The sequence below is a fragment of the Pempheris klunzingeri genome, chromosome 3, assembly GCF_042242105.1.
Source record: "Pempheris klunzingeri isolate RE-2024b chromosome 3, fPemKlu1.hap1, whole genome shotgun sequence".
In the NCBI taxonomy this organism is placed as follows: Eukaryota; Metazoa; Chordata; class Actinopteri; order Acropomatiformes; family Pempheridae; genus Pempheris; species Pempheris klunzingeri.
Window position 1 is genome coordinate 15,407,711 of NC_092014.1, and position 17,207 is coordinate 15,424,917.

A 17,207-nucleotide genomic window follows, 5' to 3' on the forward strand; every position below is an offset into this window, starting at 1 on the left:
CCTCTTTTTTTTGTGACTTTTTGGGAATAAACAGTCCAATAATTGTTAACATATATTATTCCTCAATAGTGTGTCATGTTAATCTTTTTCTTAGGCTTTGGTAACTATATAGTCACTCTTAATACATTTTAAAAATCACCTTAGGGTGTCTTAAATATTGTGACTGAAGTAGTCTTGAAAAATGAAAAAAAAAAAAAATATAGAAATACATTAATATAATTTTTCTTCAAAAGGAAAGTATGTGTTTGGGTAACTTTTCTACTGCTAAAGAGATGGTTAATGCAAGAAGATCTTGTATTATTTTGTGAACAGGTACACGTCAGGGCATCTGTTTTGTGTGTACTTAACGTTTGTTGGATTTCAACTTGTTAAATGGTCATAATTGTTAGTGAGGATCAATTGACGGGGCACAGCTGGGGTTATCAGCAGTTCAAATGAGTTTCAAATTAATACTTCATTTCACTACAAACCAAAAGGTTTTATTGGGGGGAGCTCATAGTAGCATTAATTTCTTTGATTCAGGGTCTCAATTTTTATGCCTTTTCAGTCAAGTGATCAGCTCATAAAATGGGATGTTTAGTTATGGGTTAAACTACCCAGCACTGTACACTGTTGGTGTACAAAGTATAAATCATTTAAGAACAAGATCCATACCATCCAACTGCAACATCAAAATGTTAATGCCTCAGTAATAAAACAAAAGTTTGACAAAAAATAAAACATAACTCAAGGTCCACTTGCTGGCTTTTAACTGTATCACAGTCAGTGGACTGGATTTCTTAATTCCTACTTTTACAGTTTTATGTTTTGCACAATTTAGAATAGAACTCAAGTTGCATAATGAGCACTTGCGTTTGATTTTTTGTTTAAAACAAATATAAAATGTAACTTACAAAAGAAATGTGCACAAAGCCATTCACATACAGTACATATACAGGCACAGTCACACCTACACACACTCACTTGTACATGAATTAAAAGTCAACAAAAGCCTTTGTAGGAGAGTTAGGAAGCTGAAATCTTATGTAAGCAAGATAAACAGGATTACATTAAATATTTTTATTGTATGCTTTGTGGTAATGCTACTCTACACAAAATGGTCTTTATACGTCCTCCAGCACTGCCAGTAGCTGGAAAAAATAAAACAATTAATGGACAGAGTGGTGAATTATTCACAGTGCTGATTAGACCTTTTTTCATCCGACAGACTAATGAATGCATTAGTACACACACACTGTATAGAACGGCCTGTACTAAGCTCTCTGTTGTATGTGATCGGATCAAGATTCCTAAACAGGTCAAAGTCTCCCCTCTGTGTGCTGTTTGCTTTGGTTACATCACCTGTGAATATACGCTGGTGAGATGAATCCAGAAGTGGAGACTGTTGAAAAGTTAGTGAAGAGGAGTCCACCTGAAGACGGGATAAAAGAGGAGGAGGAAAGCTTGAGAAAACCAAATTAAGAGCCATCTAGAGGATGAAGTGTGCTGCTGCTGTTGTGCTGCTCAGTCTTCTCTCAGTGGGACACTCTGCTCCGCTGAACGACTGTGACAGTCTGGTAAAACCAATAGCTATCAGCAATGAAGACGTAAGTGCACTTCTTGACTATATTTTCACACAGTTAGACATATAAATTAGGTTTTCTTCTATTGAAGAAATCTGCCAGCTGTCCCGCTTCAGGTTTTTAAAAATTATTGTTTGAATAAACGCAAAGACAGGTGAGAGGTTTGTAGGCGACGGCAGCAGGGTCACTGTCCTGACCACCCGTGTGTCTGCTTGTCCTCTCTTGTATCAGGCTGAACAGCTTATAAAACTTCAAGTTGGGGAAAAGACAAGAGGAAACACTGTCTAATCAGATACAATTCAGTGAAACATTCACACTGCACACACACACAACCTCTACTGTCTACAGTTTTGAAGACACAAAAAGTATCTTATTAAAATTGTGAAACTGGAACTGTAACTTACCTAAAAACTTATGTTTCAGTTGAATCTATGAATCACTAACACGTACAAAAACTAATCCAGTAGGTCAAAGTCTTTTGCTGTTTCCAACTTAAATACAATTCAGCCACAGGAGATGACAGCTTACAGCCCTGTGATCTCTTCAGTAAATATGGCAATGAACAGCAGTAACCTGCAGTGTTCCTTTATCACCAGATTTGGCAAAATACATTACATGCTGTACATGGCCACTGCAATGAAACGTTTTGTTTAACAGGCACAAATAATATGGTACAAATTATACAGACATCAGGAATGTCCTTGAACGACAAGCACCATTAAAACGCAATTAAATATTCCTTTATCGCTGGATTTTTATTGGGAACTTTATTTCTCCATTTTATGCTCGTCTGTGGACGATTTTCAAAACCAACCAATGTGGCATCATTGTGTTATTTAATTTAAGAGTAACGAGGAAGCCCCAAATGTATGATAAAACACTGATGTTATATTTCAAATATATTTAACTTAGTATACCAAACAAATCTCCCATGGGCCTGAGGAATATTAACATATATTGTGCTCTCTGTCTGTCTGTGTGCTCCAGATGTTGGGGAGGTGGCTGTACATCGGGGGGAGCTCTGACCTCCCAGGAAGCCGCTCCCTGGGCCACCTGCTGACCAGCGCCTGGCTGGACATCACTGCGACCTCCCAGAGCAACATCCTCAATCTGCTCCAGACTCAGAGAATGTAAATCCACACCCAACTATCACACTGTGTCTGCTGTTAGAGGGAAATTAGCTCCACAGGAATTTATAAGGGTGAATTCTGAGGTTTGTAATGCTTTTACAGATCAAATTCCTAGTCTGGACCACATGCTGCTACATGAGCTGCTACTGTAAAAGAAAGGAGGAACTTTTCTTGTTATAACTAGATATATACAATAAAATTGTAGTGACATATTTTTGCACTAAATACTTATCTCTTCTCATTTGTAAGGCGTAAATTTGACAGCATACAATTAATTGTAAATTCAAACATGCATCACTAGCAGTTTGCAGAGCTCCCATTTTAATTCAGTATTTTAGAGCGTCTCGTATCTTCAGCTGTATGCTTGCAAAGGTGTATGTGCGTCGTGTAAAGTTGCACAAGTTGCACGAACCAAGGCCTTCAAAATGTATAAAAAATACAAATGGCTTGGATTGTCTTCTCCATCAAGCCTCTCTATGTCTGTATGTGCCTTGAGATTATATACAGTAACTGCAAATATATCTAATCCTGCATAAACAGGTTTTTGGCCGCTTGGGGTCAGTGGAAACAATCTGTAAACACAACATTAACATGCTATCAGCTTATAAAGTCGCTATGGTGAACTCCTCAGTGAACAGTTGATTATTAACACATACAGTCGATGTGGAGCAACACGGTGAGAGAGAATCAAAACAGTGAAGTTGCAAGTGAAACCAAAACAAGCTGAAAGACACTAAAGCGCGAGGAAGTGCGCCACACCACCTTTTGCACATGCGTGGAGTCATTTCATCCACTGACAATACAGAAATGTTGATTATGTGTATTGAATCTAATACAGGAGTTTACAGTATAATTTATGTACAGCTGCTTCATTCTGCCGCCTGACTAAAGATGTTCTGATGCAGCGTTTGTTCATTTCTTCACAGGTATGGCAAATGTTCGAGCTTAACATACAATGTGACTTTTGAAAACAGCGTGATGTTAATTGGTGAGTGCAGAGGAGCCACGCTGTGTCAGAGAGATTCTTTAAAGTGGAAATTGGAAAGTGGAAAAAAGTAATTTCCTATTTGTGTGTGTATTTTTTTCACAGAGCAACCTTTCTACCTCAAGGAAGTCTACCTGCCAACTAACTGCTCCGACTGTCTGGTTGTCTATGAAGAAATTATCTCTGGCCAGGATACTTTCACCAGTCTTCTGCTTTTTAGTAAGAAACTCACTTATTAGTCCTAAAACACTGAACTGGATACATCTTTATTCGTCTGTAATCCAGCGGGTATTTTGTTTAACATGACAGAATAAGGCTCCAATCATGCTGTGAACTCTCTTTGTTAAGTTACCTGTTTGTAGTAACTTTAGTTTAGTTTAAATGTCTTTACATTTTGGGAAGCAGCTCCTGACTTTGCTCCTAACTCAGACATCTGTATTTCCAGGCAGAAGAAAGAGTGTCTCACCTGCTGCTCTGGAGATGCTCAAGAGACAAGCAGAATGCCTCCGGATGCCGTTGCCCATTATGATAGACACAAACTACGGTGAGAATTTTAACCAATTCTCTCCATCCAATTCTTAATCTGAGGTCCACGACGTCATACAGAGCTGTGTGTCTTGTGTTAATCTTAATGTTTATGTCCACAGAAATCTGCCCAGACGACATCCCGCCCTCAGAGGGGCTCACGGCCCTCAACTCCCTGTTAGAGGCTAAGATGGGACATCGAGTTGCAAGAATATTGGATTCTCTTTTTGATATGTTTCTGAACTGATTTATAGTCAGTTTTGCCATAAGCCGTTTTGCATTAGGACGCATGTTTCTATTCTGATGTAGGCTTAGATCGATCATTTAATAAAATGTTATAAAATTGAGATGGCGGAGTCGCCTTTATTACTGTCACGTGTGAGAAAACAGAAGAAACTGAAATAAACTAAGCTGACAGCACCACTTGTTACTAGTAAGTCAGGAGTTAGACTCTTGGTAAATGTATTACACTGGACAGAAAAAAATGTTGAACTCTGGAAGCACCTCTGAAACGATGAAAAAAGTGTTGGATGAAACACAAGAAGTTAGGCCAAAGGTATCGTAACAATCAATCAGCATAGTAACAAAGAAACTTCACTTTCCAATGTATAGACTAGCAGACACATTTACGTAACCCCAGTGAAAAATTGACATTGAGTCCTCACAGAAAGTACAACACAACACACTCTCGTCATGATTTAATTGCTGTTTATTGCTCTAATTACCCAGTTTCTGTTTTTGTTTTAGCATAATCACAGTTCATCTAAATCTGGAGGCCCACTTTTGCTAAAAAACAATGAACCTTTCACTTAATCTGCCGCTCAACCAGATTGCCTCACATGTGTAAACAACTCAGATCTGCTTGTGGGCTGAGCCTCTGAACCTTCGTGCACCAGTTTTAGCTCAAATCTGACTCAGGCAGCTTCAAGCAACGATTTCTGCGAAACCTGGAGACACACAGATTTAGGATCTCTGTGTACGCAGCTGTGGAGAGCCACGATGGGGTTTATTCATGTTGCTGTGGCTGCGCTCAGCCTTCTGTCTGTCGGACATTCAGCTCCTGTGACCAATTGCGAGAGTCTGACCCAAAAGATTGAAATCCAAGGAAGAGAGCAGGTGAGACACTCTCACCTCACTTGTCAGCCGTCACACTTTCTGCGTGTTGAATCTTTGTGGGACCTTTTGGCCTCATATGATACTGACGGAGGTGCTGTCTGTTTCAGCTGTTGGGCAAGTGGATCTTCCTGGCAGAAAGCACAGACATCAGGGGATCCAAAATGCTGACGAAGATGTTTGTGGAGAGCGCCTGGGCGAAAATCACTGCTGCTAACGAGAGCGATGCCATGGGTATTTTTCAGTCTCAGAAAATGTAATTTCCATGCATTTTAAGATCACATTGATGGTTATTTTGGAGTCCTGCGTGTGTCCAGGGATGGTTTATTTTTCAAAACTGTGTAACTTCACTTTTTAAAATGTCTACTTATGATAGACTTGGCCACTGCTTCAGTCTCACATCTCAGATGGCCTTGGAAAACAGCACTCTCTCTGCGGGTGAGTATTGATGAAACACGCTGTACAAACATTTGGACTGACTTTGTACTTGCAGTAACAGATGTGGACTTTGTGACCAGCATTGCCACAGCGCTTTGTGTATATGTGCTAATGTGTGTATGTAATCATCCCCAGTGAAACCTTTCAATTCTTCTGCGGTCCTGCTGAATACTGGCTGCCCTGACTGCCTTGTTACCTACACAAAATACAACATCGGAGGAAGCACATTCAGCGGTCTCCAGCTCCTGAGTAAGACTTCATACATGTTCTGCTACATTCATTTCATTAATGGTTAATGGCAAATGGTCTGTATTTGTATAGCGCCTTTCTAGTCATTTCAACCACTCAAAGCACTTTTCCGTTACATCCTCGTTCATCCATTCACACATCATTCATTCAGGAGGACATATGAAATGAATGTAGACTGTAGAGGAAGTGCACTTGCTTTTTCACTCAAAAGAATTCACAAAGAGTGACTTTGAAATAGATTCGCAAGGACATCTGAGATTTTCCACACAATTAAACGTCGGACTAGGAGTTCTAATCTTCTGTCACTTTTACCACATGTGATTCTATATTGCAGTATTAATATGTGAAGTGATGCAACACACTTTCTGGAAACCCTGCATAAGCCCAGTAGTACTGTATTTCTCCCTTGCATACATTCGTTCTGTCTCCCAGGCAGGAGAGAAAAGGTGACTGACGCTGAGGTGGAAGAATTCAAGAAGCAGGTCGAGTGTCTGAACTTACCATCAGCTGCTATCATAGACCCAGATAAAGGTACGAACTTAAAACCATGCAATCCGGCTGGAAGGCATTAAAACCATGATGTTTTTCAACAGCATATGCCTCGATGTTGGGAATATGCTCAGTTTTTACTTTTTCATAATGAAACGTTTAATTATTTTTGTTTTTAACATGTGTCTGAATACACACTGTACCTGCACTTGTAATAGTCAAAAGAAATGGTGCCTTCATGTGTCTAGCAGCTGCAGCAACATCTTGCTTAGCGTGTAGATAAGCACAGACTAAATGCAGTGTACTGTAGCCATTAGGAACAGCATTTTTGCGAAAAGTGACTAAAACAAATTATAAAGTACATGAGATTTGCATTAGATGACACACATTTTTGCAATGCACCTCCTTAAATATGAGCCAGCTTAAAGAGGTGAATTTGATTCTTTGTCTCTGCCTTTATTTTGTTCAGCATCATGAGCGATAAGGTTACACATTCATGAAATGTTCTCTTCCTTGGAATTAATTAATTAGATGAATTAACAAATGTCTACCTGACAGGTTTCTGCCCAGACGAGTCGAACTCCCAAGAAACAAAGACCATTGATCTGACCAGCGTCATGGACTCTGATATTTCCAAAATATTCGACACGCTTTTCACTAGTGAACGTGGAATGCAGATGCTTTTCGAAATACTCTCCAGCGGCATAACTGGATTAAAGGAAAACTAGCACAGCCAGTCATATCATGACATGCTTACACAATGAAGAGGCTGTTTTCTGGCTTTAAAACATGTTTGTTTCAGATTATCAGACATCAAAATAATTCCAATTTCTTTCATGCTCCTGTATTGTAATAGACATGTAAAATCTTCCGATTGTTCAACAAAAATGTTTGTGAATTTTTATTGTAATGAAAACTGTAATCACGCAGGTGAGCATTTCAATATTTGTACTTTGACAAATAGCTGCATACTTCAGATGTTGAAGGCCTGATACCAATAAACTTTTCACTTTAAATCAGATTGCATAACATGTGTGGACATGCGTGTCATTTCGTGTGGGGTGAGCCTCTGAACTTTAATGCATCAGTTTTTCATCTTATGCAACTGAGGGTGACACCTTCTGTTTCAGTTGATCGGCAAATGGATGCTCGAAGCAGAAAACATAAACAACTGAAACCTGACTTTTCGGGAGAGTCACTGGATAAAAATCACTGCTGCTAACGAGGGTAATGACATCTGTTTGTTTCTACCTGTGAAAGGTTACTATGATTAATGTGACCGTAGAAAACAACACTTTCCTCCCAGGTGAGTATGTATGAAACCTGCTGCTAAAATAGTTTGACCTGCACAAATAGACCTGAACATTGTGTCCAAACAACAGCATGCTGTCTGTTTTGCAAAAGTTCTTGAACAAACTTAAGTTACTTTTTTCTTTCATTTTAAGCCTTTTCGTCCTATTACATCAAGGTGCAAAAATAATGACAACCCACTTTAAAGCATAATAATGCAACATGCAGCTAAGTGACAGCAAAATGAATAGAATCACTAGTTTTGTCAGCTTATTCTTAAAATCACCAGAGCAGCTCTGCAGCCACAGATTCACTTCATTAAACTTGTTTCTCCTTTATGGAGTCGCTCAGTGCTTCTAGGGCAAAAAAAACCTGGAAGCTATTGGGAAAAAAAGCCATTATTTTGTTATTATCAAATATTCATTTAAAATACATAAACTACACATTGCCACTCAAAATAGATGTGCTGCATAAAATCAATTAAGCATAATTCTTCAATCATAATTTCACTAATATTGCCAGGTAAGCATAAATAACATTAAATTACGTACACGTTTTTATTACTTAAATGGTTATTTGATGGTCACTGGATCAGCCTCCAGTGGTTAAATTTAAGGTTGTGGGTGGTGAGCTAATTTTGGGGGAAACTGAGTAAGAAGACGCTCCAGTGTTCACGGTGAATGTCTGACAAATATCAAACTTAAAACTAACTTTACCTCATACTCTGGTGGACATCCTCTAACACAGCGAGTCCAGGTTTATTTGACCGAGTGCTTCTCTTATCCTGCAATTTCCAGTGACTGATAATCTTCATAGAGACAACAAGCAAGAAAACTTGCACACATCACAATCAAAAATCACACCGAGTACAGAGCAGGATGCCCATAGCCTTGTTTATTGGTAGTTTATTACTGTACATACACCTGCTCATGAGTCATATGTACATATATCTTTCTCTCCCTCACACACACACACACACACACACACACACACACACACACACACACACACACACACACACACACACACACACACACACACACACACACACACACACACACACACACACACACACACACACACACAAACAAACAGAACACTCAAGATTATATAAAAAGGACTCATTTTCTGTGCAGGGTTCAATCACAGTCTGAGATCTACGAAGAACATTTGCATCTGCATACACAGTGCACATTAACCCATACGCGCACACACACACCACAGATATCTGCATATGGCCTTATGCCTTGATTTACACAGAACAGACCACAACCAAAAATATAGAAAAGTGACTGATAGACCAATAGGCAACCCAGTGGTGATCAAGTGAATTTGGGTCATTTAGCATATAAACCAAGACAATGTCTGAGCTTTGTGGGTCTGTGGAATATGCGCTCCCTTTACTATGTCAACAGGAAGAACACAGAAAGGTTAGTCGTCTTTTTCTCAGGGGCATTTTTCAATTTCAAAACCAACTCCAAATGCATCATTTCACAATTATTCAAGTCATGTGTGATCTGAATGGTACGACTGAACCCCCCCCCTCCCCCAGGTGTAACTTTGGAACATACCGGACGATGAGATTTTCCAGTGCTACATTTTGTTGTTTATCTAGTATAATCCCCTGAGTGTGACCCATACAATCATCAGAGCTGAGTGACCTAAAACTAAGTGGCTCTGTTTAATCTCAGTCTCGGTATCTGGGAGTTCTTATAGGTCAAAGTGTGCCGAGAGGGAAAAGCTAAGTCCAGCTAAAATACCATATTCACAGGGGGCTCTTTATGTCCTGCCTTTTCTCCTCCATTGTTGTGTATTTAATTGAACTGAGATGTGCTTCATGATGTGATCTTTAACCTGGTGACAGTTTTAAAAGTAGTCATAGGCTATTATCATGAAGCAGGATTAGTTAGCAAGATCTATACTGAGCCTGGAACATGTCTTTTTTACTTAAGCCTGACGAGAGCGGTGACACTGAACCAACACAGTAAAGCTGCAGGCCAGAAAAACCAAGCAGTGATCTGAAAATGCAATAAGGCTACACAGAGCTCAGGGGAACTGCACAGTCGGGGGGTAATTCTCTGTAGGTTCATCACTGAGAGTAACGGCTTTCATATAATACATGGTTACTTGTTGTTAATTAATATTGTTGATATAAACACATTGATTAGTGCAGCTTTAAGTCCATATTCTTGATTTAGGAGCGGTCTGGTTTTACTCTATGTTTATCAAGCTAACTTCAGGCATCCTGCGTCATGATACAGAACGCTGGTATTGCTTAACACCTAGTAAAGAGGACCTAACACTCTTGGTTACCCCAGACGTCTGAATGAGATGAATCCGATTAGATCGAAAACAGAGAAACTTTCTCATGAGAGCCACATCCTTAAACTTGAACACACAAATAAGTAAGTCAAGGTCAGCAGATAAGGAAGAGAAGCCATGTGAAGGTGTTAAGGACAAAGCGATTGTGTGCTTTAGTGTTGACACATGACCATAAAGACAAAAAGGAAACAACCTTGGCATAGCTTAGCAAAAAAAGAAGAAAAAAACAAAACAAAAAAAACAACACCCCCCCCCCCAAAACTGAGGCAGATTTAACAAATGCACACTCACACATTTATAAATTACTATGACAAAAGTAACAAAGATCGGTTATGGCAAAGAAAAGTGTCAGAGAAAGAACCCTGCTTTACAGAGTAAAGAGCATCTCCTCATGTCTGATTTGTCTCTTTTTTGCTTGTTTCTCTCTCTCAGACACACACACACACACACACACACACAACACAGTGAACAGTTTTGCAAGCATCGACTGCCTCTTGACAGTTAACAAAACTTGAAATACTTAAAAAAAAAAAAAAAGAAGAAGAAGAAGTTTCTTCTCTTCTTCATCACTAGCGGCCTTCATTCCAGCTTACTTGTTCCACTGCGACTCAGAAGCAGTTGCTAGGCAGCCAGCCGGCCCATCATCCAGACACACACAAAACTGAAAATAAACTGTGCCAGCTAACTGGATTCATTCATACTGTGGAGAGTACAGTCAATTTGTGTGATTGTCACTGGGTTTGGGTGATGCACAGTGAAGTGTGCAGAGATATGAAAGGAGGCAAGAAGATAACAATGTCTAGTAGTTGATAAGAGGAGTGACATTATTGAGTTCAGCTGTTCTGGCCACTGGCCCGACATGTTCCTGTAAGACAAGTCTGTCCGCTGTGGAGCTGATTTGGATGAAGGTTCCTTTGGAGTTCCATGTTATGTTGCCTCCAGAGTCTCTAGTAAGGACCTAGAGCACCAAACCAACTGTTGCAAAAGCACTGGGGTGTATTTTTTTTTTGCAGGTGAAGTTGGTGGTGTGACAGTAGGTAACATATGAAAGTGTTTCTTTGATCATGGTCTGAATGTGCCATGTGCTTAGGTTAGGGAACAAACAAGTGAGAAAATTCCAGTTGTAGCGCACAGAACTCAATTTGAGAGTCCAGTCTCCAGCTCTAGTTCCAAAATCCATAACGCTGCCCATGGCTGGCTCTCCCCTGACATGCCACAGGCTGGTGCTGGTTAGCATGGCTCGACAGTGTGCCCGCTCGCTCAATGGGTCATGGTTGAATGGTGAATTCACTCCAAAAAACAAGTGTTGGGATGCTGGATTTGTAAACAAGGGTGTAGAGAAGGTATGTGAGGGAGAAGGGGGGGTGGATCAATGCTAACCTGTAAACAAACACTTGAGTATTTTGGGAAGGGTAGTTCTTCAGGAGATTGACAGCCATTGTGGTTCTGTGACAGAGCTGGGCAGCAGTGGAAGTTTAAAATAAGCCGCAGTCGGCTAGTCCGGTCTGAAGATGGGGATCTTAGGTAAGAACTCTATTAGGATTACCTGCAGGGGGGGAAAGAGAAAAAGGCCGTTACTCTGAGACGATAACGATTCTGCTGCTGGGTTTCAACAAAAGTAGCTATCCTGTTACAAACTCAGGTTATACTGGGCCATTCAAGGACATCTTAAAATCAATTTGCAGGAATGTGATCAAGTTTATTGTTGTGTCAGGTACTTCATTCTCTGGGTTACCTTCCATATTACAATGTTATCTAGAAATGATTGAATCTTCAGATAACATAGAAACCCATATACTCTGACACACTCCTATGCTGAGTGTGTCACAGAGGGGGTGAGAGTAATGCTGTAGGGGTCCTGGCGCAGAGGCTCCAGTTAACAATAATGTAAAGGTTGTCCAGTGAAAAAATTTAACTTGGCTTAACTTTTGCTACACGGCAATATAACATCAACTAGCAGTGTGTTGAAAAGCCACATATTCAAATGCAGACTCCATTGTATATTTGTTGTCTTTGCGGTTGTTGCAACGGAAAATAAAGTGATTGCAGCCATGATATATATCCAGTTGTAAAATCTTTCCTCATAGGATTATAAATGTGTTTTGGTATCTGATAAGCCTTCAAACTTCTCGATCAATTACTCACAGCAGCCCATCTGTATTTTATATTATCATCTCACCAGATTTGGTACTTACATATTCCATCATGTTGTTGGTTTCACACTTCCTTTTGCTTAGTTTCCAATGCAAACACAACTGTAATCAGAGCGCAACAGTGATCAGAGGTGTCCTAACAAAGTACACTATTAGTGCACACACATCCATTCATGCTTTCACTTCTCACCTTGTGGTAAAGTCTGCTGTTCTCCCACTCCAGAAGCTTCTCTATAGATCTTCTTGTCTGGAAGGCAACAGTGACATGAGAGGACACTCAGTACATTAGTCTTTTCCTGAATCCCAAGTTGTTTTGGATGTACTGTGATGTTATTATAAATGCACCAAGGATGGGTCTCTCACCCTCTTGCTGAGGCAAATGACAGGCCACAAACTGAAGCCCAGTGTGCAACAGCAGCAGAGGCAGCCACACAGGAGCCACCGCACATTCACTGGCAGCGTCTTCCTCAGGCAGCTGTTTACACGGTTGATACTGGCTTTGAATTCCTCTGGTGCCACCTGACAAAGTGCACGTATGTGGTAGAGTTAATATGTTATTAGATAGCAATATGGAATGGTATATGCATTTCAAACCAATTTAATCTGTGTATTGTAATGGTGATGCATCAAGGTGACACTGCACTACAGGATATTTAATTCTAATATGGAAATTATTAAAAACAAGTGTCGTATGTTGGCTGGTGGATAGAACATAATGTAAATTTTGTGGTGATGTACATGCGAGATGTCATTTTGCAATAGTTAGCATGTCTCATTGAAAGAAAACCAGACTCACCTTTCCTGTGAGCGCTGAAGGAAATTCTGACTCAAATTTGTTACTAAGCCCAAACCTGTGGGGGGGTTGAAGGAAAAACAGGTAGTTATAAATAAGTGGACATATGCGCTAACTGAATAAATAGCTTGCAATGAAAATTGTCATGAAAGTCTCAGTTGCTACATGAGACAGTGACATTCAGCTGTGTCAAAGCTACGTGAGGTGTTTACACTGTTACTGTGAGTGAACGTTAGCAGTAGTTTGAACCCTTCCTGACTGGACACAACATCCAGTAACGTCACCTCCTACTGCCACCACAACTTCATGTTAAGATTTTGCTGGACGTGACTTACTTGTTAGCAACATTACTGCGGGTACAATAAAGTAATTTCACAGTGGGAGAAACTTTATTAAAGTTTATTGCACGTATAACTTTGAGAAAGAGTGTGTGGGGCATTTCTTCTTATGCACCTGTTTACACGAAACTACCTTTTTAAGTCAAGTAATTTCAGAGGACGCATGATTATTTAACACCCAAATCATACGTATGGGTAATTACTTTGAACGCAACTTTAACGTTTTGCACCGTTTGGCTAGATCGGACCTGATCACGGGGGTCTGGTCCCGTGTTAGTGGTCTGAAATACTGGAACCGATACTAGGGACAAAGTGTCTTGACTTGAAATTAGGTGAGACAACAGCGCAGCACATCATGTGACAGAGACGGAAAAGGCACGTTAACTCTCGGGTCATGTATTTCAGCTAAAGTGAAAGCGAGATTAAGTCTGACCAGCCTCTCCTCGATGAGTTAGCTCGCTGCTAACTGAGAAGCTAGCTGGCTACGCTAGGTCAGTGAGTCCAGCTAACGTAGCTAGCAGCCAGCTCAATGCTAATCGTTTCCCGGTACCGGTGGACCGTCTCTCGTTGCCCGTTAGCGTCGACAGTCGCTTACACAGTGACGTGGCCGGACCCTCGCACCACCACCGGGTCCGGAGCGTACTTGAGGAGCTGCTCCTCCGCGGCCCTGTCCTCGTCCTCCTCTTCCTCCTCCTCCTCTTCGTAGATCTCGTCAAAGTCCTCCATCATCGCACGACTCGGCCTCGCGCTTCCCGGGGAAGACACCGGGAGAGACACGGTGCCGACGAACAACGGAGCCTTACCGAGAAAAGAGCACAGAGAGAACCGTGGACACGACCACAAAAATATCAACCAGTCCCGGAGACGGTACTGCTTCACATCGTCCAGCGAGCTCCGAGACAAAACATCAACATCCGCCGCAGTAACCGGACGACACCGGAAGGGGGACAGACGTGCTTACGTCTTTTTTTTTTTTTTTTTTTTTTTTCAAAATCATAATTTACTCAATGAAAACAGTGAAATTAAAACTCGTCTCTATCATTATATAAAAAACAAAATATAAAAGCTGTGGACATGTGCCTGTGTCTCACTTGTGTGTGTGTTTGCCCCAGTGGTGGTTTTATCTGCGTCTAATAACTAATAATAATCAATGAAAGGGGGGCAAAAGCTGTTTGTCGGAATATCTGTAATTGATATTTATCATATTACGACAATATCTGCGTGTTAATATATTATGTCCTTCACGCCTGTCCTTCCTGATTGCTGCATACAGTCATGCTGCAGTGAACTGACAGTAATCTGAAACACATTTATGTAAATAGTGGAGAAAATATTCAGATCCAAGTAGCAAACGCGTATAAAATATTCAAGTGCAAAATTTTACTTGAGTTAAGGAACAGAAAAATTCAACTGTTAACAACAAAGTGTCCATATGTGCAGAATGGCTGTCTTGACAGTGTCGTTGTAGTATTACTGGAGTAGTAATGCATTAAGATGTAGGGCAACATTTATAGCTAATTTATAAAATACTGGGTAGTTTAATGGGATCACTGCATCATATTCTATATGAGGATCATATGTTGCTGCATTAAAAATCTTCACATATCAAATAAATATTGTGAAGTAAAAAGTACAAAATTTCATTCTGGGCCAACTAACTAACTAACTAACTAACTAACTAACTAACTAACTAACTAACTAACTAACTAACTAACTAACTAACTAAATCTAAACCGGAAATTGAGCAAATGCACCTTCAAAATACATTTCCGTTAAGAAGCTTTTCATTTCAACCCTAGAGTCTAAGAATATCGGAGTTTTGCAGCTTTGACTCACATATAAGTACACACTTTAATTAGCTGCTGTGTGGTTAAATGTAACTTCTTTGCCACAAAATGTGCAACTGTGCTTCAATTCCCGTTTTATTTTGAAGGGCTTCACCAGAAGTTGTCTATTAGCACTCAAGCTAGCCCGACTCCACACGCACTTCTAGCAGTCGTGTTAGTGTTACCGCCAAAAATTATATCGATTGCTGTGAACCTTTTATTTATAAATCAAGGCTATCACCAATCGGAGAGGTTTCCAGCGGATATCGGCACACAGCAGTCTGGATATGAGAGGACTTCCTGGTTAGGAAGTGTGGAGACTGATGAACTTGTCTCGGTTTGGGTGAAACCTTGTAAACTTCTACAACCTTATTGTATTATCTTTGGATATCCAGAGTCATTTAAGATGATACGAACTGAGCATTGTAAAATGATCTTTCAGGTTTTCAAAGACATGTTTCCTGCCCCTACTAGCGGGATTCTTGCAGTCGTACTTTTATCGTGTGTTTTGTTTGGTATCCAAACATATTTCAACTTCACCCAGGGGCTCTTTAGCGTGGGTGCCTCTGTTTTTCTAGATGGACACCTCCACAGACTCTTCATGTACCCTTTTTACCACAAAACCTTTGCTCAGCTTCTCCTGAACATCACAACCGTGGCTTTTCTCAGCGGCAGCCTGGAGAAAGGTGTTGGCTCTGTCCGCTTCCTGTCCTTGTTCCTCCTGCTGTCCACCACCACAGGATTGTTCTACAGCCTCCTGGATCTTCTGCAGGGTGACAGCAGCCACAGTCACACGGAGGGACTGCTTCCCGTGGCCCTGGCATGTGTGGCTCTTACGACCATGCACACTAAAATGACCAAAGGATTCCTGTGTGGGGTCAGTTTCCCCACCATGGCTCTCCCTTGGGTGTTCCTCATAATCACCACGGCCCTCATTCCTCACAGTGTGCTCCCCTGTAACGTCATCGCCATCCTGGTTGGGTGGATGTATGGGAAAGGATGGTTCTCACTGCTGGACATGTCTGAGACCAGAGCTGGTGTTCTGGAGAAAATGATGCCTTTCAGGTTGTTGAGGAGCATCAGCGGTGTCATGTTCGTCCCTGCTACCACAGAAGAACGGAGGAAGACCCTCCTTCCACAAATCAATCCAACACCGGGGTCCTACCCGGTCCAGGCTTATGCTCCATTGTCCAGCATTAACTCTGCTGCTGATGTGACGGCCAGGTTTTATGAAGGCTGGCAGAATTCGACTCTGTCCAGTCCCACACCATCTCTTAATCCTCATGGACATGGCTCTGCACACAGCTATGGACATGGACATGGACATGGACATGGACATGGACATGGACATGGACATGAACACGGACACGAACACGGACACGAACACGGACACGAACACGGACACGGACACGGACACTTACACTGTTCAGAGCAGAGCTTTGGCCACAGCTGCAACCACAGCCATAGTCATGGTCAACTATAGTCATGGCTATTTGTTTGATTGCTTTACAACACTCCATCTATTCAGATGAGTCTTACTCTATTAGTGCGACTCTAAACTGGGCGTCTATGTGAGATGTTGGGATGTATTTTTTTTAGCAGATTTTACATTACATTCTACACTACACTTCATATGCTCCTGTATCATGAAATCATATTTCCCTAAGTGTTTAAATGTTATGGGTGACTTTTGTACATATATTTTAAAATTTACATCTTTTAATCCTTCTCCCCTCATTTTAACAAATAAACATGTTCCAAATAGAAGAAAATATATTTTTTATTTTTATATTTTTCACATATGAAAATGTTGAGTTGTGTGCACATCTCATCCTATATAAAATTCATGTGCAGGATAATAGATTAAATTTGTGAAATCTGTGAAATTTGTGTAAAACTTGTGAGTATATGATTAAAGCTCACAAAACCTTATCGGACTAGAAAACAGCAATATTTCGACACACACACAGTATTCCTGTCTATTGGCACAAAAC

General features: G+C 40.7%; 2 protein-coding genes across 2 annotated transcripts; one reads left to right on the forward strand and one right to left on the reverse strand.

The window, feature by feature from the left end:
* Positions 1 to 10,329: 10,329 nt before the first annotated feature.
* On the reverse strand, positions 10,330 to 14,257 carry chic2 (cysteine-rich hydrophobic domain 2). Its single transcript, XM_070828106.1, has 6 exons — positions 13,983 to 14,257; positions 13,053 to 13,107; positions 12,620 to 12,775; positions 12,447 to 12,503; positions 12,299 to 12,358; positions 10,330 to 11,649 (listed from the first exon to the last, which is right to left on the reverse strand). Exons 1-6 carry the CDS (start codon positions 14,114 to 14,116, stop codon positions 11,599 to 11,601), a joined length of 513 nt encoding a protein of 170 aa, XP_070684207.1. The 5' UTR covers positions 14,117 to 14,257; the 3' UTR covers positions 10,330 to 11,598.
* A 1,121-nt stretch (positions 14,258 to 15,378) lies between these two features.
* On the forward strand, positions 15,379 to 17,121 carry LOC139199292 (rhomboid domain-containing protein 2-like). Its single transcript, XM_070828340.1, has one exon. The coding sequence runs from the start codon at positions 15,620 to 15,622 to the stop codon at positions 16,694 to 16,696; it is 1,077 nt and encodes a 358-aa protein (XP_070684441.1). The 5' UTR covers positions 15,379 to 15,619; the 3' UTR covers positions 16,697 to 17,121.
* The last annotated feature ends 86 nt before the right edge of the window (positions 17,122 to 17,207 follow it).